This window comes from Lissotriton vulgaris, chromosome 1_1, assembly GCF_964263255.1.
Source record: "Lissotriton vulgaris chromosome 1_1, aLisVul1.2, whole genome shotgun sequence".
Lineage (NCBI taxonomy): Eukaryota > Metazoa > Chordata > Amphibia > Caudata > Salamandridae > Lissotriton > Lissotriton vulgaris.
The window spans coordinates 797,099,151-797,125,266 of NC_141685.1; the positions used below are offsets into that span (position 1 = coordinate 797,099,151).

Consider the following 26,116-nt stretch of genomic DNA (forward strand, 5'->3'; position numbering starts at 1 on the left):
CCTTTCCTTGAGGGGTGGTCGGGAGTGTTGGTTTGGATGGGGGTACTTCCAGTTGCGGGGGGTCCTGTCCTGGGGGGGTGGGAGAAGCGAGCAGTTGGGGTTGCTCGGGGGGTAGTTGTTGTTGGAGGGGTTCGGCTTCCTGTTTGGAGTGGGTGGGTGGGCGGACCCGTGGTCGCGGGACTTTTGCGGACAATGTTCTTTGCTCTTTGGTCCGGTTGTGTAGGGGGGGATGGCTAGTACCGGGGCCCTGAAATGTGTGACCTGGAATGTGCGGGGTATGCAGTCCATGACGCGCAGACATAAGGTCCAGGCGTACCTCAAGCGTAGGGGGGTTCAGATAGCATTCCTGCAGGAGACGCATCTTAACAAGCAGGAGGGGGCTGCTCTGCAGAGGCGCTGGAGGGGGCAGTTATTCTACACGACATTTTCAGCTTTTGCAAGGGGGGCACTGATTTGGATACGGGCGGGGGTCCCCTTCCAGGTCTCGAAGTCAGTGGTGGACCCGGAGGGCAGATATGTGGCGGTGGAGGGGAGGCTGAGAGGCAGGGCGATATCTCTCTGTAATGTGTATGCTCCTAATGTAGACCTCCCCGCCTTCTTGTCTACTATCTCGGGCAAATTGGCGGGTTATTTGGCAGGGCCGGTCCTCTTGGGGGGGGACTTCAACTCGGTTGAGGATGTGTTACTAGATAGGTCCCATCCCCCGCTGCGCGCGTCCCCAGTGCATAGGGTCGCTAAGCGTAGGTTGGAATGGCAGGAAAGCTGGGCCCTCACGGATGCATGGAGGGCGTTGCACCCCACCACTAGGGACTATTCCTTTCACTCGCACCTACATGACCTGCATGTGAGGTTGGATGCGTTTCTTTGTTCGGCGTGTGTGCTCCCCGCGGTGGGAGGGGCGGAATACTTGGCCAGGACGCTATCGGACCACAACCCTTTGTTGATGTCTCTGGAATGGATGGTGACTGTTAACTGCGTGCCAACATGGCGCCTGCAACCTGACACCCTGGATGACTTGTTGTTCAGGGAGGCCCTGGGTGAGCGCATTGAGAGATATTTTGAGGAGAACAGTGGCTCGGCCTCCACTAGGGCGGTCGAATGGGATGCGTTTAAGGTGGTAGTGCGGGGACACTGCATTGGCCACACGGCAGGGGCTCGGAAAACACTGCTGGATGACTTAGATAAGGCTGAGACGAGGCTGAGGGACTTGGAGAAGAGGCGCCCGAATCACCCTGAGCTGCAGGAGGGGCTTAGCGGGGCACGGGAGGGGCTGGCGGTAGAACTAGAGCGGCTGCGCAGCTTTGATCATAAGGAGTACATGGCGAGGGCGCATGCGGAAGGTGATAAGGCGGGGTCGATGCTGGCTTGGCTTGCTAACCCCATCCGGAGGGGTGTGCCGATCATGGGGATCCAGGAGCCAGGGGAGGAGCCCTGCCACACTCAACCCGGGATCCTGAATAAGTTTCGTGCTTATTATGAGGGGCTCTATGAGAGTGGTGGAACGGGAGGGGCGGACGAGCTTGAAGAGTTCCTGGACGGGTTACAGTTGCCGCGAGTGGAGGACTCGGAGGCGGAAGAGCTAGGTCGGCCCATCTCTCTTGGGGAAATAGGTTGTGCTGTAAAGCAGATGGCTAGAAATAAGACCCCGGGACTCGACGGACTGCCTATTGAATTTTATGGTAAATACCTAGAGCACCTTGCCCCACGGCTGCGCGAGGTGTACAACGAGGCACAGGCGAAGGGCCGACTCCAGGGCTCCATGTGCGAGGCCCTCATGATCCCGCTCCTGAAACCGGGCAGAGAGAGTGCGGCTCTGTCCTCGTATCGTCCGTTGTCTATGTTGACGACGGACTACAAGATCCTCAGTAAAATTCTGGCCAACAGACTGCTGGTACACATGACAAGCCTGGTTCACGGTGACCAGTGTGGTTTCATACCGACACGTAACACCACTCATAACATTCGTAGGCTCACGAGACTGATGGGAGCGGACTGGCCTGACGCAGTCTCCCCGTTTGTCCTCTCCATTGATATTGAGAAGGCATTTGACAGCCTTGAATGGGGATACTTGTTTGAGGTGATGCGTCGCTTCGGCCTTGGGGACGGATATATAAAATGGACCAAGGTCCTGTACACCGAGGCGGTAGCGAGGGTTCGGGTGGGCACACTGATCTCGGGACAATACCCGATTAAACGTGGCACTAGACAGGGTTGTTCCCTATCCCCGCTCCTTTTCGCATTGGCGATGGAACCCTTCGCGGCGGAAGCCAGACTGGGCCGCCACTACGCAGGCTTATCTTTTAGGGGGAGTCCGCAATTCATATCACTGTACGCGGATGACCTGCTGATGTTTTTGGCCGATGCGGGCCCCGAACTTCAGGGAGCGCGGCAGCTACTGGGGCAGTTCGGCCGGTTGTCGGGCCTGAGGGTCAACTGGCCTAAGTCCTGTCTGTTCCCCCTGAGGCCGGGTGAACCGTGCCCACTCACTGCTCAGGAACTCCGGTGGGAACCGCGCTGCCTGCATTATTTGGGGGTCTATGTATATCACACCCCGTCCGACCTACTGGATGGCAATATTACTCGCTGCATCAACGCTCTGCGGGGGTCCATGGACTTCTGGGCAACTCTGCCGTTGTCCCTGGCGGGTAGAATCTCCCTGCTTAAGATGATAGCCCTGCCCAGGCTTTTGTACTACTTTAGGACGCTCCCGGTATGGGTCCCGAGCTCTGTTTTCAGACGCCTGAGGTCATTGGTCATAGCCTTTCTGTGGGGCACGGGAAGGAGGCGCATAGCGCTCGACACCCTGTTGCGCCCCAAAGATGATGGAGGGATGGCGGTGCCGGATTTTGAAGGATACTACTTAGCCGCGCAACTGCAAACCTTTACTCAGGAGGTGGCGAGGGTATATAGAGGCCCCGAAGACGCGAGAGTGGAAGGTACCCCGCGACATGTTCTGGCATATATTACGCTGCACCAGAGGCTCCGGGTGGGAGACCTGACGGTCGAGGAGCAGACGTTCCGTCTTTGCTGGGACCGGGCCCGTAAGCGGGCGGGGGTCCGCTTTATGTATGCCCCCGAAATTCCGCTGGGGATGGTCACCGCCCTTCCACATGGAGGCGACTGGTCGCGCTTAATAGGATGGGAGGAGGCGGGAATACAAATGCTGGGTGACCTTTACGAAGATGGGGTGTTGCTGCCGTTCCAGGGCCTGCAGGAGCGATTTGACCTTCCGAGGGGCGACTACTTGCTGCACGCAGCAGTCACAGGCGCCATGCAAGCTCACTGGGGGGAAGGGCTGCAGGAACCGGGCACCTCGATGGCCTGCCAGTACACCATGATGGCGGCGGGAACCTTTAAGGCGGTCACATGCCTGTACGCTAGGATGCAGCGGGAGGCCTTGCAGCCTCTGGCGGCCCTGAAGGCCAAGTGGGAGAAGGACCTTCAGGTGGAGATTCCGGACACGACCTGGGGCCAGTTGCTAAGGCGGGCACGGAAGAGCTCGAGAAACGCCAGGTTCCAATTGATTCATTTCTATATCGTCCATAGGGCATACCTCACCCCCGGGAAAATACAACAGTATTTTGGGGCGACCGACGCTGCTTGCCCCAGATGTAATGCAATTGGGGCGGATTTGTGCCATATGCTGTGGGATTGCCCCTCTCTGGGAGACTATTGGCAGGAAGTTGGGCGGGCCCTTAACGTCGCGACGGATAGGGATATCCAGTTTACCAAAGCGGTTGGTGTTCTTCATTGGTTCCCGCACACGCCTAGGAACAAGATGACTAGTACATTTATAGACTTGGGGCTCATTCTGGCCAAGCGGGAGATCACAAGGAACTGGAAGTCCAAAGTGGGGCCCACGTATAAAAGATGGTATGGGGAATGCCTGAGATGGGCCGCGTGTGAAAGTACCTTACGGTACCAGATGGCCTGGAGGTTGAATGACGAGAAAGCTCTGGAAAGGGCGACTGCATGGGAAGTGATGGTGCAGGCGCTCCGGGATGTGGACGATGAAGGGCAGGATGGCGAGAGCGAACTGGGCGGGGCGGACCCCGTCACTATACAGGAGAACACACCTTAGTGAAAGATTACTTCCTCCTGCATCACACCGGACACTTTTACACTGTTAGTCCAGCGCAGAGCGACCACGGGGGAGGGTGGGTAGGAGGCTATTTTGGAGGGATGTTGGGGTACCGAAATTTGGGGAGGGGGAGGGGTGAAAACCACAAAAGCAACCCAGGGTTATTTGCCTAAGAAAGCGATCAGACACTGTAAGGAGCTGCGAGAAATGAGCAGGGATGAGGTCACCCGCAACACGGCTGAGGTGACCCCCCGGTTGAAGATCGATTGGGTCGTACTGAGTCTGTACATGCTGTATGATAACTGATAATTGTATTGTCTGTACATTTATATTGGTGATGCAATAAAAATGATGTTAAAAAAAAAAAAAAAACATGGAGGAGGCAGTCAGTGTCCAAGAGAATGAGATTGTTGAAGGTTTATGTCTTGTCAGATGTCTGTCATTGGAAGATTTTGCCTAAGACTGTCACATTTATGCAGAATTATTCCCTTTATAGGTTTTGAACCTTTTCGACACCTTTTGACTAATGACAATGTCCTCTCTATCTTTGATTCCACTAAGTTTTGTTTCTGATGATGTGATTGTCACTGTTTTCATTCTTCCTCCCTCCTCATCACTGTGAAAAATGTTAGCTTGTAGTTAAGAGCTTTACAAAACTACAAATACACAAATAAATACAAAAATACAGCCTTCCCAGGGGAGGGGGTGATGGGTCACTAATAAGGTGTGGCTTGTCAGAGGGAGGTTATCAATGAGGTATGGTCTGCCAGATTATATCATTGATGATATACGTCCTCTTAGATACTGTTTCTAGTGAGATATTGCCTGTTGGATGATGTGTTAGGATTTATGAGGTCAGGGGGCTACTGTTGCTTTATAGCTGGTCAGATGGCGGATGATGTTACTTACTTTGATTTATTAGACACCGTCTGACTCTTGGAGGCCACTTCACAGTGCTTCAGAAAAAAAAGGGGGATAGCATGACAGAGAAAATGGGATGAATATGGAAGAAAAGATGATGTAGATCCTGTCTGATAGCATTTGTAATGAGGTATCGGTCATTAGAAGAGATGAATGAAAATGTATGGTTTTTAAGTAAAAGATATAGGGCCTCATTTATGAGTCTGTGCGTCACTTTTTCGCCGCCGGTGCGTCACTATTTGTGAAGCACCAGTGGCGTAAAAAATGCGCCTCATTGCGCCATATTTACAAAGTGACGCATCTAGGTAGATGCGTCACTTTGTAAACCCCTGCGCCACATTATACCTGCGCCAGGTATAATGTATGCAAGGGGGGCCTATTGACGCAAGAAAGGGTCTTGGAAGTGACGCAGTGAAATCTATGAGATTTCACTGCGCCACTTCTAGGACTCAAATGCGTCAAAATCTTATGCCTGCCTCACAGCAGGCGTAAGACTGACGCAAGCCCTTTCAAATGGGGCTTGCCCCATTTGAAAGTACACATTGCTGGAGTTGCGTCACTTTTGTGGCACACTCCAGCAATGCGTCACTTTTGCGCCTACAGATTCGTCAGAAATACTGACGTATCTGTAACTCCTTGCGACATGCTGCGACATACTGTAAATATGACGCATCATTGGTGTCGCAAGGATGGCGCAATTAAAAGTGACGCATCGCTGTTTTCACGCAGCGATGCGTCACTTTTCATAAATGAGGCCCATAGTATTGGTATGCCCTGTAAGAGGGGATCTTGAAAGTCTATGGCCTGTTCAATAAACGCCCATGATAAGGTATTGCCTCTCAGCAGGGATTTACTTAACATGTTTGACAGTGAGATTGGAATGAGGGTTAACAATAAGGTTTTGCCTGACTGAAGGGAAGTATTGATGAGGTGTAGCCTGTGAGATGGGATAATTTAATGAAGTACAGCCTTTCTGAGATTTAATACCATCCATGAGAGTGTAGCTGGGAACGAGATTGGCCCTGTCACATACAGATCATGAAGGGGTTATAGGTGAATTAGGCCTTGTCAGATGGTCATTATTGACAGGGTGTTGCCTGTCAAAGAGGATTAATGCTGGGCTATTTCCTTTCAGTTGGGGAGTTGTCACAGTGTGATAGGATCTGTTCAGCCAGGTTATGATTTGGTGCACACTCCCAAATTTGATTAATTTATTATTTTCAATGTTTATATTGTTGAGCTATGGCTCTTAATGCTGTATTGCAATGTATTGTTGCGACCATTTTCTACTACCTTAAGCTGTATTATTCTATACTCTTTGGTTGACTATTTTGACCCATATGAATCCTAGTTCGAGTAAACGTATTCACATAACATGTAAAGCGCTCTAATACCTTTGGGTTTAGTTTGCGCTATATAACACTGAAAAATAGACACACGTGGCTTATCAAGGAGAGAGTATTGGTGAGGTATGGTTCCTCAGTTGGCCACTGAAAAGTTATAGACACTGAGCATTGAGTAGATTTAGTCTGTTCAATGGTCTAACTAAAGAGCTAAAGTTCATCAGATGAAATGTATTGATGATGTATGATAGGTTGGTGTATTTGAATGAAAATATTCTACCGGAGGTTGCAATGGAAGAGGAATACCATGTCACATGGGTGTTTAGATGTGGTGTGGCATACTGGTTAATGCTTTTGATGTGATAGGTAAACTTATAGAGATTAATGGTGATATTTGACTGAACAGATTGCGGTTCTGATGTAGTAAATTATATCAGATGGTGTCATTGATTGTGTATGTCCATTCAAAGGGATTTATTGATGAGTAATGACCTGCCCAAAGGTGTTGTTGAGGTTTGCCCAGTCAGATGGGTCTATCAATGAAGCATTGCCTGTCAGAGGGGGTTTGTTGCGAAGGATGATTTGGAGGAGATAAGATTTCTTCATGGACTTAAGGTGCACCAAATATCAGCTATTAAACCACACAAGTCTAATTCATTTTCCATCAAGAGCCCAAAAGACATCATTCTGATGGATACATCTGCCAGTGGATTCCTCACCTTGTGAATATCCCCTGCGCCAGCAGCATTCGAACATTTTTTGTAGCTATCCACGCCGACGAGGACGAAGTCACAGAAGCCCGGCTTCGCTCGCGACTCCACTGACTTCACTGGAGCCATAAGAGAGCCTCGTCGGCATGATGACGTCAGTTCCCTTTATTTCCACGGCCCGACGCTAACGTTTTTTTTAGGACTCTCCGCTGCTACGCTTGTTACTTTGTGTTTCTGGCTGTGTTCCTGTGCTTTTTCTTGTTTTCTTTTAAGGATGTCATCGAGGAAGTCCGGGTTCAAGCCTTGCATGGAGTGCGGAGGACATATGTCCATTACTGATCCACACGAGGACTGTGTTTGGTGTTTATCGTCAGATCACGATGTCGAGGGATGTGCTTGCTGCAGGAAGATGAATCCGAAGGCACTGAAAGAGAGGGAAGCGAAGCTCTTCATGGTGAAGATGAGAAAGGAAAAAAGAGGTAGGAGAAGGTCGAGGTCGCGCTCCAGGTCGAGGTCGGGCTCGAAGTTGATGTCGGGGTATGCTTTGAGAGCTAAGAAGTACAAGAAGAAGAAGAGGCATTCATCAAGATGCCTTTCTGATAAAGAAGCGGCACCGAAGTCGAGCTCTCAATCTCGACGACGCCGTAAGAACTTTGTGAATCCAGCTTCTCCTGAAAAATCAGCTTTGCCTGCAGCTTCTCCACCTAGATCTCCGACGCTGGTTCCCTCACCGAATTCGGTTCATTCTCTGGTTCCAGAAGAAGATATTCCTTTGCCGGATGAGGAGGCAACTCCATTAGTTCCGCTGTCGGCGCTGGCTGGCCCGAACACGGTAACGCCTGCCTCAGATTCAGTCCCGGGGACCTATCCTCCTTTTCCAGGTCCAGGTCAAGATCCGTCGCATTATCTCAATGCTATGTACAGAGTCTTCAATAGGGCTATGTACCCCTCTGGTGCACCTTCGGGACCCATGGGTCCATCACCTTTTAATTTGGGGGTTCCTCAGGCCTATGCCCAGGCACCTTTCATGCCTTTTCTTCCGCCGGCGCCGTCTTGGTATTTCCCGGTGCCGAGGACATCGACGTGGCTTCCAACTTCTCCTGTGCCTTCTATTTGACCTCGTTCAGTGCAGGCGGCGCCGTCGGATCCGTGCATGACCCCGGCTCCGAATCCGATGGAGTCGGTCTTGGCTCCATTGACGCCTACACCTAGAAAAAGATCTAGGAGAGAAGCCCAGAGGGTTTTAAAAGAACAGAGGTATCAGTTGGAGGAGTTGGAGGAAGGTGAGGTTCAGGACTCAGATGAATATTTTGCTGAGTTAAGGGAATCAAGTGGCCTTGATTTTTCTCCAGAGTGGGAACTTTCGGCTGCATCTGATACTCCTTCCAAGGATGTGGTTCCATATCACACAGTGATCATAAAGGCAGCAGAACTTTTGGATCTTCAGCTTCCTACTACTGAGTTTAAGTCAAACATTTTAAAAGAAGTTCTTCATTCACCTTCTTCTGTAATTGAATCTCTACTGCCATTCAATGAGGCAATCACTAACCCTGTGATGGAAGTTTGGTTCAAGCCTTTTTAAGCTCCTGCAGTTTCCAAAACCATTGCATGGAGATACAGGGTGGCTCCAGGGGATCCTGACTTTGTATCTTCCCATCCTTCTCCTGAGAGTCTTGTTGTTCAGGCTGCCTGTTCAAAAAGATCTTCAGGGGCATTTCCACAAGTTGCGGCGGATAGAGAGTCGAAGAAACTTGACCAATCTGCCAAGAAAGTTTTCTCTTTGGCAAGCATGGCATTAAGGTCAACTAATGCCACCTGTCTTATGGGTAGATATATCCATGCTTTAATGGATTCGGCTAGACAGCTAGCACCTAAGTTGTTAGAGGAGGATAGAAAGATTTTTGAGGAAGTGTTACATGATACTCAGGCGGCTGCACGTCAGATGATACAAAGTGGATTAGACACTGCTGACTCTGTCGCCAGAATCATGGGATCTTCTTTGGCTACATGAAGGAGTGCATAGTTGAAGTCTTCGGAGTTCTCGGCTGATGTTCAAGCTACGCTTTTAGACCTACCATTTGATTGTTCAGGACTTTTTGGGAAAAAGGCGGATGCTGTGTTAGAGAGATTTAAAGACAGCAAGGCAACAGCCAAATCTCTTGGTCTTCAAGTTCAAACTAGAGGCTTGTCCTTCAGGAGATACAGAGGATTTGGGAGGTCGTCCTTTCGGACATATAGACAACCTCAACAGCAGCAACAGCAGCAACAAAACACCTTGTACAAATTCTACAGGGGCAAAAACAGAGGTCGCCCACATGGCCGACAGCCTTCCTCCTCCTCTTCTTCTACCTCCCCCCCTCTTGCCACATCAAAGCAGCCCTAGATCCACCATTCTGGATCATGTTGGTCCTGTAGGGGGTGGGCTTGCTCATTTTCTGCAAGATTGGGAATCGGTCATTACAGACCTTTGGGTTCTTAATCTTGTGGAGAATGGGTATGCCCTTCCCTTTCGGGAATTCCCTCCAAATTACCCTCCTTACCAAGGGGCTTGCTCGGAGGACCATCTTCCTCTCCTGCAGGAGGAAGTTCTAACATTATTGAAAAAAGGTGCGATAGAGGTGGTTGCAGAGCAGGAGAGTGGTCAGGGATGCTAATCCCGGTATTTTCTGATACCCAAGAAGGATGGCAGGTTACGTCCAATCCTGGAGCTCAGGATCTTGAACCTTTTTTCTGAAGCAAGAAAAGTTCAAGATGCTCACCCTTGCGCAGGTTCTTCAGGCGCTGCAGCAAGAGGACTGGATGGTGTTGATTGACTTGCAGGATGCGTATTTTCATATCCCGATCCTGAGGTCGCACAGGATGTATCTTTGTTTCATGCTGGGGTCGCAACATCCGTTTGGACTTACTCCTGCACCTCGAGTCTTCACCAAGGTGATGGCAGGGGTGGCAGCCCATCTCAGAAGATCGGGTATTCCAGTTTTCCCCTATCTGGACGACTGGTTGCTCAAAGCAGAGTCACCAGAAAAGGTGCTTCATCATCTGCAGGTGACAACTCCGCTGTTGTACAAATTGGGTTTTTCGATAAACGTGCCCAAATCTCACCTGGTGCCCTCTCAGCACAACCTGTTCATAGAGGCGGTACTGGACACTACTGTCTGTCGAGCATTCCCTCCTCCACAAAGGAGTCTTGACATTCAGGAAATGATTCCCTTGTTTTACAATGGAGCGGTCGTTCCAGTCCTGAAGGTCCTTCACCTGCTCGGTCTGTTTGCTTCCTGCATTCTGTTGGTCAACCATGCACGCTGGCACATGAGGGCGCTCCAGTGGTGCCTCGCAGGCAGTGGTATCAAAACAACGAAGATTTCAAGGATTGATCAGGATCTCCAGAGAAGCTGCTGCGGATCTGTCTTGGTGGAGCGTGGAGGGCAATCTGTCTCAAGGAAAGCCCTTCCACCTTCCTCCATCGGTGGCCACAGTGATAACGGATGCATCCACTTTAGGGTGGGGTGCTCATCTGGGGAACCTGGAGATCAAAGGTCTTTGGACAGGTTGCTTCACATCAGCCTTCTAGAGCTGCGGGCAATACGTTTGGCGCTCAAGGCCTTCCTCCCTTCCCTTCGCGGTCAGTCGGTTCAAGTCCTGACGGACAACACTACTGGGATGTGGTATGTCAACAAGCAGGGAGGAGTGGGGTCGCATTGTCTCTGCAGAGAGGCTCTGCGTCTCTGGTCCTCTGTTCAGGACCATCAGATTTGTCTGATGGCAAATCATCTGGCCGGAGTTCTGAACGTGCTTGTGGACAGTCTCAGTCGGCAATTCTCTGCCGACCACGAGTGGAGGCTTGATCCGAAGGTGGTTCGTCACGTCTTTCGGACGCGAGGAACTTCTCAAGTGGACCTGTTTGCCACTCACGAGAATGCTCACTGCCCGTCATTCTGCAGTCTCTAGTATCGATGCAGGGAGCTTTGGGGGACGTGTTTCAGTTGAGTTGGGGCTCACAACTCCTTCACGCATTTCCTCCCATACCCTTGACTCTTCGAGTTCTGAGAAGGATTTGCCAAGACCGGGCCCAAGTCATATTGATCGCCCCATATTGGCAAAGAAGGGTGTGGTACACAGATCTTCTCCACCTTTCCTCGTGCCCTCCGCTCCACCTCCCTCTCAGGGCAGACCTCCTCTCGCAGTCACAGGGGCAGGTTCTACACCCCCTCCTTCAGAGCTTACACCTTCATGCCTGCAGATTGAACCGGGCAATCTGAATTCTTTCTCTTTCCCGCCTGACGTGGTGGATGTGATTCTTTCGGTCAGACGACACTCCACCAAGTCTATTTATTCCTATAGGTGGTCCAAATTTGTCTCAGGTTGTGAAGAGAAGTCTATTGACCCCTTAAGGACTTGTTTATCCAACATCCTTCAGTTTGCTCTTTCTTTAGCCCAGCTGGGTTTTGCCGTGGGTACTGTGAAGGGCTATTTATCAGCTTTGTCGGCCTTCCTTTGATTGCCGGATCAGCCGTCCTTGTTTAAATCGCCTATTGTGTTACAATTAAGGGCCTTACCAACAAAAATCGGCCCACTCCATTTAAGGTGCCTCAATGGGACTAAAATCTTGTCTTAACCTACTTGATGGGTTCTCCTTTTGAGCCTTTACACAAGAGTCCCTTGAGACTATTGTCTTTAAAAACTGTATTTCTTGCTGCCATTACCAAGGCAAGGAAGGTAAGAGAGCTTCAAGCTCTGAGTTCAAAACCCCCGTTCTTGACTATTCATGCTGATAGAATAGTTCTTAGGACCAGGGCTGCTTTTCTGCCTAATGTGGTAACTCCCTTCATCTGGGGCAGTCCAGTACCCTTCCTTCCTTCTATCCTCCTCCTCACCCTTCCAAGAAGGAGGACTGCCTTCACCGCCTGGACCCTAAGAGGGCGGTGAGTTTTAACCTCAATTGGAGTAAAGACTATTCTGTCGATGACCAGCTCTTTGTGGGTTTTGCTGGCTGCAGGAAAGGCAGAGCGGTGCACAAACGCACCCTTTCAAGATGTATTATCTTGTGCATCAAGGTATGTTACTCTTTGGCTGGTAAGGAACCTCTAGAGGGTATTAGAGTTCACTCTACTAGAAAAAAGTCTTCAACATCTGCTTTGTCTAGAGGTGTTCCTGTAGAGGACATTTGTAGAGCGGCAACTTGGGCCTACCTCCACACCTTTGCGAAGCATTACTGCTTAGATTCCGAGGTGAGGAGGGATGGTCACTTTGCTCGTTCTGTCCTACAGGACTTTTTGGTATAGAAGGGTGGACACCCTCCTCTGGGAGTGGAGACTGCTGTGGGACTCTATTCCCAAGGTGAGGAATCAACTGGCAGATGTGTCCATCAGATGAACAAGTTACTTACCTTTGGTAACGCTTTTTCTGGTGGATACAGTATCTGCCTGTGGATTCCTCACTGGCAAACCGCCTCCCCGTTGTCCACCCTTGTATATCTAAAATGTTGATATTGTTTAATTGTACTTTCAATGGAAGTGTGTGTGTATTGTTTCAAATCCTGTGTACTATGTATACTGTACATATTGGCGTTGGTCCGTCCGTGTGCCTCAAAGGCACGGAAAAAAAGGTCGGAACTGACGTCATCACGCCAACGAGGCTCTCTTATGGCTCCAGTGACGTCAGTGGAGTCGCGAGTGAAGCCAGGCTTCTGTGACGTCGTACTCGTTGGCGTGGCGAGCTACAAAAACCTTCTGAATGCTGCTGGCGCAGAGGATATTCACAAGGTGAGGAATCCACAGGCAGATATTGTATCCACCAGAAAAAGTGTTACCGAAGGTAAGTAACTTGTTCATTAGGTATATCTAGTTGATAATCAGGAGCCTCCTACAGGTCAATCAAGTGTCACTCACTGAAAGTCAAACAAGCTCATAAACAGCAATTAAGTTTCACATATAGATCATCAAAAGCCTCATACACATCATTGAAGTCTCACGCATTGAACATCTAGAGCCTCCTAACCATCAATAAAGGCTCGCTCATCGACTGGCAAGATTCTCATACACATTTATGTAATCGTACTCATTGACCATCAGAACCATCATGCACATCAGCAAACTCTCCCTAATTGACCACAAAGATCCTTATGTACATCAATGTAGTTTCACTCAATCACTGTCAAGATCCACACACACATGAGTGACATCTCATTGGCCATCAAGAGTCTCACTCACAAGTCAGTAGTGCACTTCTTTGTGGTCTTTTACAAAGATTGTTCTGTAAATCGGTGATCCTTCTTTGAACTCAGTTATCTACATGTCCCTCATTCCTCTTTTTGTGTTCCTGGTTCATAGTTGGCTCCCCCCGCAGTCCAGTCAACAAGACCACTTTGACCCTGATCAGCATTACCAGCTGCTTCATCGCCATGGCCTACGCCTCACACACCGGCTGCCCGCTCATCGTCAAGATCACATTGCATGTGCCTGAACACCTGATCGCTGATGGTAAGGTAACTCCGTTGAGTAATGAAGCTTCTGCAGAGATTTGCACACAGTCTGAATGGATGGATTTGTTTTGTCAAGTAAGAGGAAATCATCAATGGAGGATGATGGGACATGCCTGGTTGGTCTATGAAGGTCCCACCATAGATCTGGGTTTTGGTCAATACATTTAAAAGTTTGACATCATACCTACTGCAAATATACTCAATTCAAGAGATCTGGGAAAACTCCAGTTTTATATGTATGGGGATATGAGCAGCAAGAAGGGTGCCCTTCCCTGCACTCCTGGCAACATTTTCAAAGGCAATCTCACAAGCCACCTATCAAACATCCGATGTACGTCCTTTGTAACCGCGAAAACAATCCATTTGGGCATTTGGAGTGACTACATCCTGCTCAGATATTTCAAACTATATTAGATTAAGGTTTGCAAGGCCAGGTGTGGCTTGTGAAGAGGAAGGCTGGCTCTGGAATTCGATGTGTGATGCAACATCAAAGACTGGTGCTGTCTAGTCCAGTTGTGGTTGCTCACATGAGCAGCAAATGTAAATAGTTGGGTGCATGGATATACACATAACATACAGCAAGGGCTTTCCAGCATCCCTAACATTAGTATTTATTGTGTATGCTGGAGTCCTTAACATAAGACCTTTGATGCCTGCTGATCTACTCATTGGTATTTCCTCAGATGCATCACACCTTTGTGCTGCCTGGTAGTATTAATCTCAAAACCTGTTCCTTTGCACCTACTCTCTGGTCCCTTGGTGTAGGTCGGTCAAACAGTTTCCCTCCCAAACCTGGTCTGCATTGATGTACAACCTGTGATCACAAGCAGGAGGTTTCTGTATGACCAGAAAGAGCACTATGCCGCCCTGGCTCCTCTGGCCCTGAATAAACATTGTGACTTTTCTATTCCTGGTGAGTTGGTGTTCCTGAGTGCTATCCTTTACTGCAAACACCTTGAAATTATCCTAAAATGTATTCTCAAACTATGGGCAACTGTCTATGAAGATCTGACAGAGCAAACAATAGACTGAACTGTATTGTATCAGAATATTTCTGTGTTTGCGTACGCTGCAAGCGAATGACACCTCTCAACATTTGGATTTCAATCTCCATTTGGTACTCTTGACAACTTTTTCATCACTGTCTGTTGTTTGAGACATTCTGTAAGGGCAGACTACACCTATGAAATATGCCTTGCTTGCCTAAGCAGTAGTAAAGAAAGTAGGTTATTTGTCTTCACCTTTGAGTTTGTATCTACCAAAAAGATATGGTTTCCTGTTCATAGACACTAGTAAAGCAAAATGCTGTCTTTCTATTAGTGCCAAAGACCATTACTTAAGGTGCATTACTGTAAGCAAGGCTGCTGCCAGTTAATTCAAGTGCTTTATAACCATGCACAGATTATTCTTGGCCGCCAAACCACTGTCTTGGCTGCTGCCTTGTACATACCACATTGGATGGATTCCATGTACAAACTCCAAAGTAGAATACTGGACAGCAGCCAGTATCAAGACACCTCTAAGCACACTCTTGGCCCTCTACTTTATATTGACCATCCTTCATTGGAATTTAAGGGAGAGGTTTAGCGCAGTGGACTCTTGAGCCTAGGGCTCATGGTTCGATCCCTGGCGGCAGTTCGGCTCAGCACCATGTTACTCTGGGAAATAGCTCACTTCATCTCCCCAATGGCCCCTAGCGCCTTGAAGCCTTAAGGGGTGGTATGTTCATGCTTTACAAATAAGGATTACTTCTGAATAACCTCGAAAGCATGGTTCTGTAGGGTTGGCATTTGCGATCCGCTCCAGCTTTTGATGTGCAATGGTAGGCACTCTACAGGCCGTACGCATGACTGCTATCTGTGTATGTGCATAAAGATAGAATACAATTGCATTGTGCCACATTGCCATGGCCACAGATTCATTCTTCTCACTGCCAGAAAGGAACACCTGATATTCCACTGATATCAGATGGTCACAGCAATCATAGATCTGTCTTCAATACAAGCACATTTCACTACCTTTACAAATCCAACCACCTCCACTTGTTCCACATCTGACTTAAAAGACTTGATCCCTAAGTTTAAACATATAGGTTTTGAGGGTAGATCTTTTAGGGCTCAACATGCCAAAAGGTGGAATCCATTTTTCAATTCCTTCTACCACAAACCTAACAATTTTTAATTTCAAAAGCCTTTAAAGAGCTGACATTTTGTGCTGTAGGACACAGAGCTAAAATAGCAGCTACAAAGCTCCTAACCTGGAAATTACACAGCACTGGGGTTGGACACTCCTCGAGGGCACTGAGGCACTGTCCAATGGGCCAGTCTCACAGATCAGTGTGTGGGTCCGTTTTTTAGTAGTTTATGGGCCTGTTTTATGGTTTGGAGGGCCTGTTTTTACTGTTGGTATCCCTGATGGTACCTCAAACATTGCTTGCAGCAAACACAAATGCATATAATCTCCCATTCCTTGAAAAATAATCATAACGAGTTTCTTTTCATGTTCGAAGAATTTGCAAAACTGGTCCACTTTTTTAGCTATCTGGTTCGCTTACACGGTACAGTTTTATTTTGATGCCCAGACCTATTTTTTGTCCCAGTCCAATCTAGCACAGCACTGCTAGCCCCCAGTAGGAGCCCACTTTTAAGTTTCTATAATGGAACGTAACATAACAGAAGACCCACGGTGTCCCTGGTGTCCCTTTGTGCCATCCCAGTAAGTAAGTTTATGGTCTTAACATAAATCAATTGCAATAAATAATACAGTTAAGTATTAAAGCAATTATTAAAACGACACAGTTTCACAATTCAGAGTAACATCAGCTTCCTGATGTGATACCCCTATCTGGTCCTTAAAACTGTAAAACGTTAAAAAAAAAGGAAAACGTTTTAGCTAATAATTTATAAGCAAAGTACAACAACATTATTAATATCGTAATAAAAGAGTCTGTTTGCAATGTAAAAAAACCCAGCACTTAGTAGCTTTTTTCAAAGATTTTAAATTAGTTTCTTTGAGTGCATCATATACATATTTCTTCCTCGGTACAATAATTTCAGACATATGCAAATTATGTGCTCCAAAATCTCTTCTTTGTGGCAGCCCATGATTGGCATCGGATCACTGTGCTGTCTGAGACCCTAATTGGATTTTGCAATCAATTCTCAGTCAGCCCTTATGATGATTGTTTAAATTCAATCAGCATAAACATGCAGATCTCCAACTTTTTAGGTTAAATCACTGCTGCGGGGACTGTCGTTCTTCACTATGTAATGTAATGTAAGGAGTACCCGTATAGCGTAGCTGCCACCCAACGGGTATCCTGGCGCTTAGAGCCAGGAAAGTGTTTCCCGGCTTTGTTTTTGGCTTCAGAATAATGGGGTTTCGAACATCCTCCTCTCCTGACCCCAGATATCAATTTTTCAGGTGCTCAATAAACAAATGTCACCCTTAAATACGTCTTTGTGTTTTTAGTGTATAATTTGCAAAACACATCATGCCAGAGGTGTTTTTTATGTATGATCCTGCATTTTTGTTATTGACACTTTCTGAAATAGTTCTCATTCTGATACTTCCACTAGCAAATGTCCTATATGTTTGCAAGGGCCCAACCATACCATTCTTTTCCTTTGTTCATGATTACATTTATCTCGAAATCCAACTTCACAGTGAGGTCTTCTGACAGAAGATATTCCCCGGAAGGTAAACAGTCATAATATCGATTCCAAAATATAGAATGGACATAATATCGAAGTAAAAATATAGAATGGACATAATATCGAAGTAAAAATATAGAATGGACAAAATATCGAATGGAGACAATATAGTGGTTAAAAATATCGAATTGAAGGTAAGTAATATCGATTGTCAAAATATCAATGTCAAAATATCTAAGTATAAAATATAGGCATTAAATATATCGAATTTTTAATAATATCGATTTTTTTAAAGTGTTTTGTATGTTAGTATATGTGTGAAAAGTATATATTAATTTTTGAAATGTATGTTTAATTTATTTTAAGTAATCAATTTTATGTTATTTAATTTTTGCGTAATTTAATTCTGTAGCGGGTTGTGGGTTTTTAGGGGAAAAGGGTGGGAAGTAATTTAATTATATTAAATTAAATTAAATATTAATTTTGAGCAATTATTATTTATTTTTAATTAAATTTTGCTTTTTAGTTCTGTAGCGGGTTGTGGGTTTATAGGGGAATAGGGTGGGAAGTAATTTAATTGTAAATAATTAAATATTTGTATTTATTTATTGGTATTAATTTTGAATTTATTGTTAATTTTTAATTGGTTATTCATTTTCATTAATTGGTAAATAATGTTTATTAATTGTTAATAATGTTAATATTCTTAATTTATTTTTCGTAGCGGGTTGTGGGTTTATAGGGGAATAGGGTGGGAAGTAATCAAATTGTAATTAATTGAACATTTTTATTTCTTTATTGGTATTTATTTTGAATTTATTGTTAATTTACTTTTAATTGGTAATTAATTTCTATTAATTGCTAAATATTTTGTATTAATTCAATATTTGATAATTATGATAATTTTATTAATTTATTTTCTGTAGTGGGTTGTGGATTTATAGGTGAATAGGGTGGGAACTAATGTAATTGTAATTAATTACATATTATAAATATTTTTTGTGTATTGATAATTAATTTACTGTTGATTATTAATTGGTGAATTTTTTATTATTAAATAGTTTTTGTTATTGAAAATTAATCAGTTGTTAAATAATTATGAATAGGTAAATATTGTTAATAACTAATATTTATTTGTATTTCTAATTAATTATTACATAATATTAAATTGGTTATTAATCTCAATTAATGTTTTATTAGTATTGATATTTAATTTATTTTTAATAATATATTAAATCATTACTTTCCCTACTGTTAAACTCGCTGGAGTGGGAATAGTTATTTGTACCCTCCCGCTATCCAACCCTTTCCCTACTGTTGCACCCTTTGGAGTGGGAATAGTAATTTTTACCCCTACGCTATCCAACGCTTTCCCTACTGTTGCACCCTCTGGAGTGGGAATAGTAATTTTTACCCCTACGCTGTCCAACGCTTTCCCTACTGTTGCACTCTCTGGAGTGGGAATAGTAATTTTTACCCCTTCGCTATCTAACACTTTCCCTACTGTTGCACTCTCTGGAGTGGGAATAGTATTTTTTACCCCTACGCTATCCAACGCTTTCCCTACTGTTGCACTCTCTGGAGTGGGAATAGTAATTTTTACCCTCCCAATATCCAGCGCTTTCCCTACTGTTGCACTCTCTGGAGTGGGAATAGTAATTTTTACCCACCCGCTATCCAACGCTTTCCCTACTGGTGCACTCTCTGGAGTGGGAATAATAATTTTTACCCTCTCGCTATCCAACGCTTTCCCTACTGTTGCACTCTCTGGAGTGGGAATAGTAATTTTTACCCTTACGCTACCCAACGCTTTCCCTACTGTTGCACTCTCTGGATTGGGAATAGTATTTTTTACCCTCCCGCTATCCAAAGCTTTCCCTACTGTTGCACTCTCTGGAGTGGGGATCGTAATTTTTTACCCCTATGCTATCCAAAGCTTTCCTACTGTTGCACTCTCTGTAGTGGGATTAGTATTTGTTACCCCTACGCTATCCAACGCTCACCTACCGTTGCACTCACTGGGGTGGGAATAGTATTTTTTACCCCTACGCTCCAACGCTTTCCCTACTGTTGCACTCACTGGAGTGGTATTAATAAATTTTACCCTCCTGCTATCCTACGGTAAAAATATTGTATATTTTTTATTAAAATTACGTTAATATATATGTATTAAAAAATCAAATGGTATCTTTTTTTAACTTAAATTAATTATATCTTAATGTTAAGGTTATTTGAGTATTTTTAAGTATGTTTTCGTTAATTACATTTATTATTTCATTAATTTTAAATTACTTTTAAGACATTTAAAAAATTCGATATTTTGACTTACTATATTTTTTACAGACTATATTTTTGATTCAATATTTTTGTACTTACCTGTTTGTATATAGGAATTTGATATTTTTGCATTCTATATTTTGGCGACGATATTTTGGGAAGTCTATATTTTGTCATTCTATATTATGTCAGTGATCCCAGCTGTTGGTTCCGAGCGATGCACCTCTAGCACATGGAACTGCAGAACCTCCTGGCAAAGTGTCATTAGGAGTGAAACCAAACACTATTATCAATCTTCATAAGTTTTAACTGAAAATACCATGTTAAAAAACTGTCACCAGCTCGTCACACTTTATGCTGGTATTTGCCCTGGTCAAGCCAATTTTTCATTATCAAACAGGCTTTTCTGAGTAAAACATCCAATTCCTTAACCTCCCTAATCTCATTGGCTCCCATGAATAAATCAAGTTCCCCCAACAGAGGCGGACAAGGATTCGGCTATGATGTCATAATTATGTATCAGGCAAATGGGGTTAGGCTGAGATGGAAAGGTGAAAATTCACCCATAGTGGAACCTTTAATCATAAAAAAATGCATGATGGACATTGATATTATCTTATCTCTAGGATGCCCGTCTGCTCAGGTTATGACTCATTTTCTTAATATTAATACTGTCATTAATAACATCTTTACGGGAAAAAAATTAGGCAGAGGAGGGAAAGGGATTGGATGGTTTGACCATGCCTGTACGTCCCTGCTCTCACAACTCAAACAAGCTTTGGCCAATACCCCAAGGGACAAGGACAGAGTCAAACTTTTAAGATTTGATTATAAACAGGCGCTATCTAAAAGAAAGAGGGAATTACAGCAGGAAGCCTGGGAGCATCTTACCCAGGCAGCAGAAACTGCCGATAGTCGCCTGTTTTGGTCCACTGTTAACTCCCCTTTCCTCCAAGATGACAAAATCCCGCATCTTTCATCTAATGTAGGCAGCGAGGACTGGGTGAACCATTTTTCCGCAATTTTTCAAGATAATACTATGATGCCCAACGATAATAGGATTTGGCCTGTAGTGCGTTTAGATATCTCGTTGGGAGAGGCGGAAAATGGTATTAAAAATAGTAAGGGGGGTAAGGCCCAGGGGCCAGATGGAGTCCCGATAGATGTTTACAGGGCTCAACCCCAGCTTTGGGGACCAATACTTACATTGGTACTCAACGCTGCCGTAACCACCATGATCCCACCAACATGGGGCGACTCCATTATAGTCCCAATATATAACAAGCATTTGCAATGCAATAGGTCTCGCATTAGGAAAGTTTGAGCTATTGGTATTGTAAATGACAAATTTTTCATTTATGTGTTGGTTTTGAAAATAGCTAAATTAATAGCTTTGTCATTTACAATGCCAATAGTTTTAACTTTTGGAAATGTGACACCTATAGCATTTGTAATGAAATATGTGTTGTAGTTACGTGACTTAGATGTATTGATATTACAAATAACAATGGCTTTTATTTTTTTAATAATTAATATTTAAATAAAAGCTATTGTAATTTATAATGGCAATAGCTTTTTGTAAATAATTTTTGTGAAGATTATGTTCAATGTATTTTATTGTGACGAAAATCCAAGAACAGAAGTGAAATATTAACATCTTTTTGTGACATTTGTAATAAAGCTTGAAACGTTGAGAGAACATATTTGAAGCACTTGTTGTTGAATGGTTGCACAGATTGATGCTGTGGTGGCGCCGAGTGATGTTGTGGTGGCGACGAGTGATGCTGTGGTGTTCAGTGATGCTGTGGTAGCGTATAGTGATGTTGTGGTGCCCCTGAGTGATGCTGTGGTGATGCGATAGATAGAGTAAGGGCGATAGATAGACAGACAGACAGATAGAGTAAGGGCGATAGATAGATAGACAGACAGATAGAGTAAGGGCGATAGATAGATAGACAGACAGATAGAGTAAGGGCGATAGATAGACAGACAGATAGAGTAAGGGCGATAGATAGATAGACAGACAGATAGAGTAAGGGCGATAGATAGATAGACAGACAGATAGAGTAAGGGCGATAGATAGATAGACAGATAGATAGAGTAAGGGCGATAGATAGAGTAAGGGCGATAGATAGATAGACAGATAGATAGAGTAAGGGCGATAGATAGAGTGAGGGCGATAGATAGATAGATAGATAGATAGATAGATAGATAGATAGATAGATAGATAGATAGATAGATAGATAGATAGATAGATAGATAGATAGATAGATAGATAGATAGATAGATAGATAGATAGATAGATAGATAGATAGATAGATAGATAGATAGATAGATAGATAGATAGATAGAGTGAGGGCAATAGATAGATAGAGTGAGGGCGATAGATAGATAGATAGAGTGAGGGCGATAGATAGATAGATAGATAGATAGATAGATAGATAGATAGATAGATAGATAGATAGATAGATAGATAGATAGATAGATAGATAGATAGATAGATAGATAGATAGTTAGAGTGAGGGCGATAGATAGATAGAGTGAGGGCGATAGATAGAGAGATAGATAGCGTGAGGGCGATAGATAGATAGATAGATAGATAGATAGATAGATAGATAGATAGAGTGAGGGCGATAGATAGATAGATAGAGTGAGGGGCGACACAGACTACAGTTCTTTACTGGCCACAGGCCTAGGCTAGCGCCCTAAAGGCACAGTCACCAGGACTTGCTCTCACCTCGCCATTCGTGCTGCCAGGTGTGAAATCCAAAACACTCCTCTGCACACTCCCCCTTGAAAAGAAGTCCAAAACAAGTGCAAACCCTACCATAAGAAATACAAAACAAAGCAGCCCACACAAATCACAAAAAGGCTTAAATGAGGATAGAGAACGTTAAAGTCTGATAATACAAAATACAATGTCTTGCTATTTTATCACAAAGACTCTTGAAACTTTGCTGGGAAAGCATTAAAAGCTCAAACATTCTCCATTTTTTGTTAAATGTGATGAATTGGCAGCAGCAAAGGACAAGCATTAAGGCTAGGGTAAACCACCGAAGAATGTCTTTGTTGCACAAATGCACTCCAGCTTCTTCCATAGTAAATTAATTGTCTCAAGGCACTTTATAATCATGCCTGTAGCGCTACACAAAGGCCGGTAACATAATCCAATACAACATGAAAAAAGGTGTATATCAAGATCATCATGCAATATACTTCAACACAATTTCTCAGCCTCGCCAGGATTAGAACTCGTGACCTACAAATGCACACCTAAAACTTTTCAAGACGCTCCCACCACTGCGCCACGCGAAGAGTTAATGCATCGCTCCTGCACGTCTATCTGCCGCGTCGCTACGTTATAGCCAGTGTTTGACTCACAGCGGAAGGACCGTCAAGTAAATGAGATATCTGATGTTCTCACATTCAATAATGTGACATTATTACAGGGGGTTAGGCACACCGTAACAGACTGCTATTGCAACACATAAACCCACTGAAAACCCTCACCCACCCTCTGTATCCCCGCCGAAAAACCTACATCCAGGCACTAAAGTGAGCGTGGGTGTCCTCAGCTTGGGAGGGGGGAGGCTATGCGCGCTTAATGTGTGAGTGTAGAGGTGGCATGTGAGTGCAAGGGGCGCCAGTACGTGGTAAGTGTGGGGTGTCTGTTATGTGGCATTTGTCTGCTGCAAGGAGTCACCATACTTCTTTTCAAAGATTAGCGTGCGATACAATCAGCAACAAAAAAAACCTCGAGCAGGCGGACATCTGCTGTCTGGCTGGCGCTAGAAAAGAGAAAGCGAGTGAGACAGAGCACTGATAACAGAGGGACGAAAGATGAGCCAAATACACCAACGGGAATTTCTAGTTTTGTTCTATATAAAGGGCGCTGGAGGTTCCCCTAAAGACCATCCTGCCTGCTGAATGGATGGATGCGTTCTGTAACTAATACCTTCAACGAGGTGAAAGGAAAAGTAAAACGTGCCCCTGGCGTTTTCAGGAACTAAGGCGGAGAACGTTCAAGTTCATCATCCAATGAATCGTAACAGCGCTGGAGGTCCGCACTGGAAAGTCTTAAAAAGGCTGACAAATACACAGAACACTAATTAAATATAATGAAATGAGAACAAACTCCAAGTTGTCGTCCTCCTGCTGGGCTCTCACCTCCCTATACCACGCAAACATCAAACTGCCCATCCCCCTGCTCAAGCCGCCGGCTTCTCCTTGGAACAAGCATGGCGCGTGCTGCAGTCCGCCGCCGGCCTGCGACCAGGAAGTCAGGCAGGCCGGGCGGGACAACCGGAAACAGGAAGTAGGAGGGCGGGAGCCTACCCCGCCTCCCACGGAAGAGCCGCGATTGTTTTGAGCACCGGAGCAGGCAGGAGCCTACCCTGAGCCCCGGTGCCGAAGAAGGGAGGAAGAGTCCTGCTGCCGGTGAGAGCCGAGGAAGCCGGTGAGTGGGGCTTCGCCTTGTTGCTGGGCTGCAAGGGCGGGGGGGCATGTGTGTGCGCGCGCGCGCGTGTGGCGTCGGGCTGTGTATGTGTGTGAGCGTGCGTGTGTGTGTATGTGTCTTGGAGTCTGTGTGTATGCGTGTGTGTGTGTGTGACTGTGTGACTGTGGGGGCGTGGGGGGGTTGCCTGTCTGGGTGCCTGCGTGTCCGTGTAAGTGTAAATGCATGTGCTTGCATGCGCGTTAGGCTGACTTGCTGGGAGTATGGGAGGGAAGTGCACGGCGTGGCGCAGGACGGAACGTGCGCGTTTGCGCAGCCAAATCTGCCTGCTAAAGCTCGTGACAGTTTCTTGTCCTCCCATTCCCTCGTGTCAGATAGCTATAAGTCTCCGACCCTGGACGCATCCTTCGGATGCGAATTCCAGGGCGAGACCTAAAAAGGGGATAAAGCTCTGGCAAGTAACTACCGGCCCATCAGCCTGCTCGACTCGTCTGTAAAAATTATGAGCAGAGTCCTGCTTTTCAGATTAGAGGAGTGGGCTGATGAGAATGGAATCCTTGCAAACTCACAATATGGATTCAGGAAGGGAAGAGGGACCCTAGATCAGTGCCTGAATTTAGAGTTGTCGATAGGCAAGTACACCAGAGCCAAACCCGGTAACATCTATCTTTGCTTTGCTGACCTTAGTAGTGCTTTTGATTTAGTTAATCACTCACTTCTTTGGACAGTTTTGCTTGACATGGGTGCCCCGAAAGAAATTATCTTTTTTCTCGCCAGATTATATAGCAAGCTAAAAACATGTGTTCGGTATGGTGTTAGTGGGGAATGTACTAGTAACTTTAATGTTAAACGGGGAATTAGGCAGGGTTGTGTCCTTGCGCCCCTTTTATTTACTCTTTTTGTTAATGGGGTTGAAGCTGCCTTGAAAACCATCAAGGCTGATGCTCCACAGGTTGCAGGGGATAGCGTCCCAGTTCTGCTATATGCAGACGAAGCGGTGCTCCTGTCACGGACACCCGTTGGCCTGCAGCATCTGATGGACAAGTTCACGGAATTTATTGGGAGCAGGAGACTGTTGATCAACAAGAATAAAACTCTTACGATGATTTGTGGGACTAAAGCGGGCAGAAACCACTCCTTTTTTATAGAAGGGATTAAAGTGCAGAATGTGAATAGTTTTTGCTACCTGGGGGTTACTTTCACTAGTGATGGTAGGTGGGGGCATGAATTAACGAATGTTCGCACTAAAATGAGCAAAAGCTCTTATGGCATTTTTAAATTTGCGTCCAAGTTGGGGGACAGGCGAATCATGGATATGCTGGAAATCTACAAGACACGCAGTGTATCCATTGCCCTTTATGGGGCGGGGCTTTGGGGCTACTGCAAAACTGATTGTCTACAGATAGAAGAAAATAACTTTCTTAAGAAATTATTGTGCCTCCCTAAATCTGCTTCAACAGAGTTGATCCATAGAGAGGTTGGGGTTTTCCACCTGACCGAGCTCGCCTCACTTAGGCCTCTATTGCTTTACTGAGCAATTTGGCTTAAGGAAGAGACCGAGTTCAATCAACTTATAATTAGGGACTGCCTTGGATTAGACAACTGTATGCAGATACTGTGGCTTAAATATGTTGTAGATTGTTATAAAAGTATCTTTGATATTAATTTGCTGTTAGAAAACTGTCCCCCTAGAGGTCTTGCGAAACAGGATCTAAAAAACACCTTTATGTCACATAAAGCTCTCAAACGTTCAGCAATAACCAATTCCCTCGCTACTGTTAAAATTTACAATAAATATATCGCTGCCGAGGGATTTCAGCTTTATCTGAACGTAGTAACCAGGCCAACGCATAGGTTTGTATTGACCAGATTAAGAGTTGGCACTGCTCATGTACTAGTGGCCTTCCCACATCCTAAAAATCCCCCTATGGGTCCGTGTCCATGTGACGGACATTCCAAGCAAAGCACAATGCACTTTATGCTCTTCTGCTCCCTATTTCAGAACGTTAGGATCTCCTTTTTAAAACCAATATTCCTTAAGTATGGAGTTTCAAATGTGGAGGATGCTATGTGTTTGCTGTATAATTTGGACCACCCCGATATATGTTTTTATACTGCCAGTTTTATATGTAAATCTATGGCTTTTAGAAAAAGTATGAGTTTTTAATCATGTTTGCATTTTTTTTTAACTCTGTTG

General features: G+C 45.2%; 1 protein-coding gene across 3 annotated transcripts in view; it reads left to right on the forward strand.

Moving 5' to 3' along the window:
• ASTN1 (astrotactin 1) overlaps positions 1-26,116 on the forward strand; it is a 666,610-nt gene that overhangs the window by 309,477 nt on the left and 331,017 nt on the right. For all 3 annotated transcript variants that reach the window (XM_086956551.1, XM_086956560.1, XM_086956570.1), the window contains one exon: positions 13,385-13,534. In XM_086956551.1, coding sequence (XP_086812677.1) covers positions 13,385-13,534 — 150 coding nt within the window. The remainder of the gene's footprint in view (positions 1-13,384; positions 13,535-26,116) is intronic.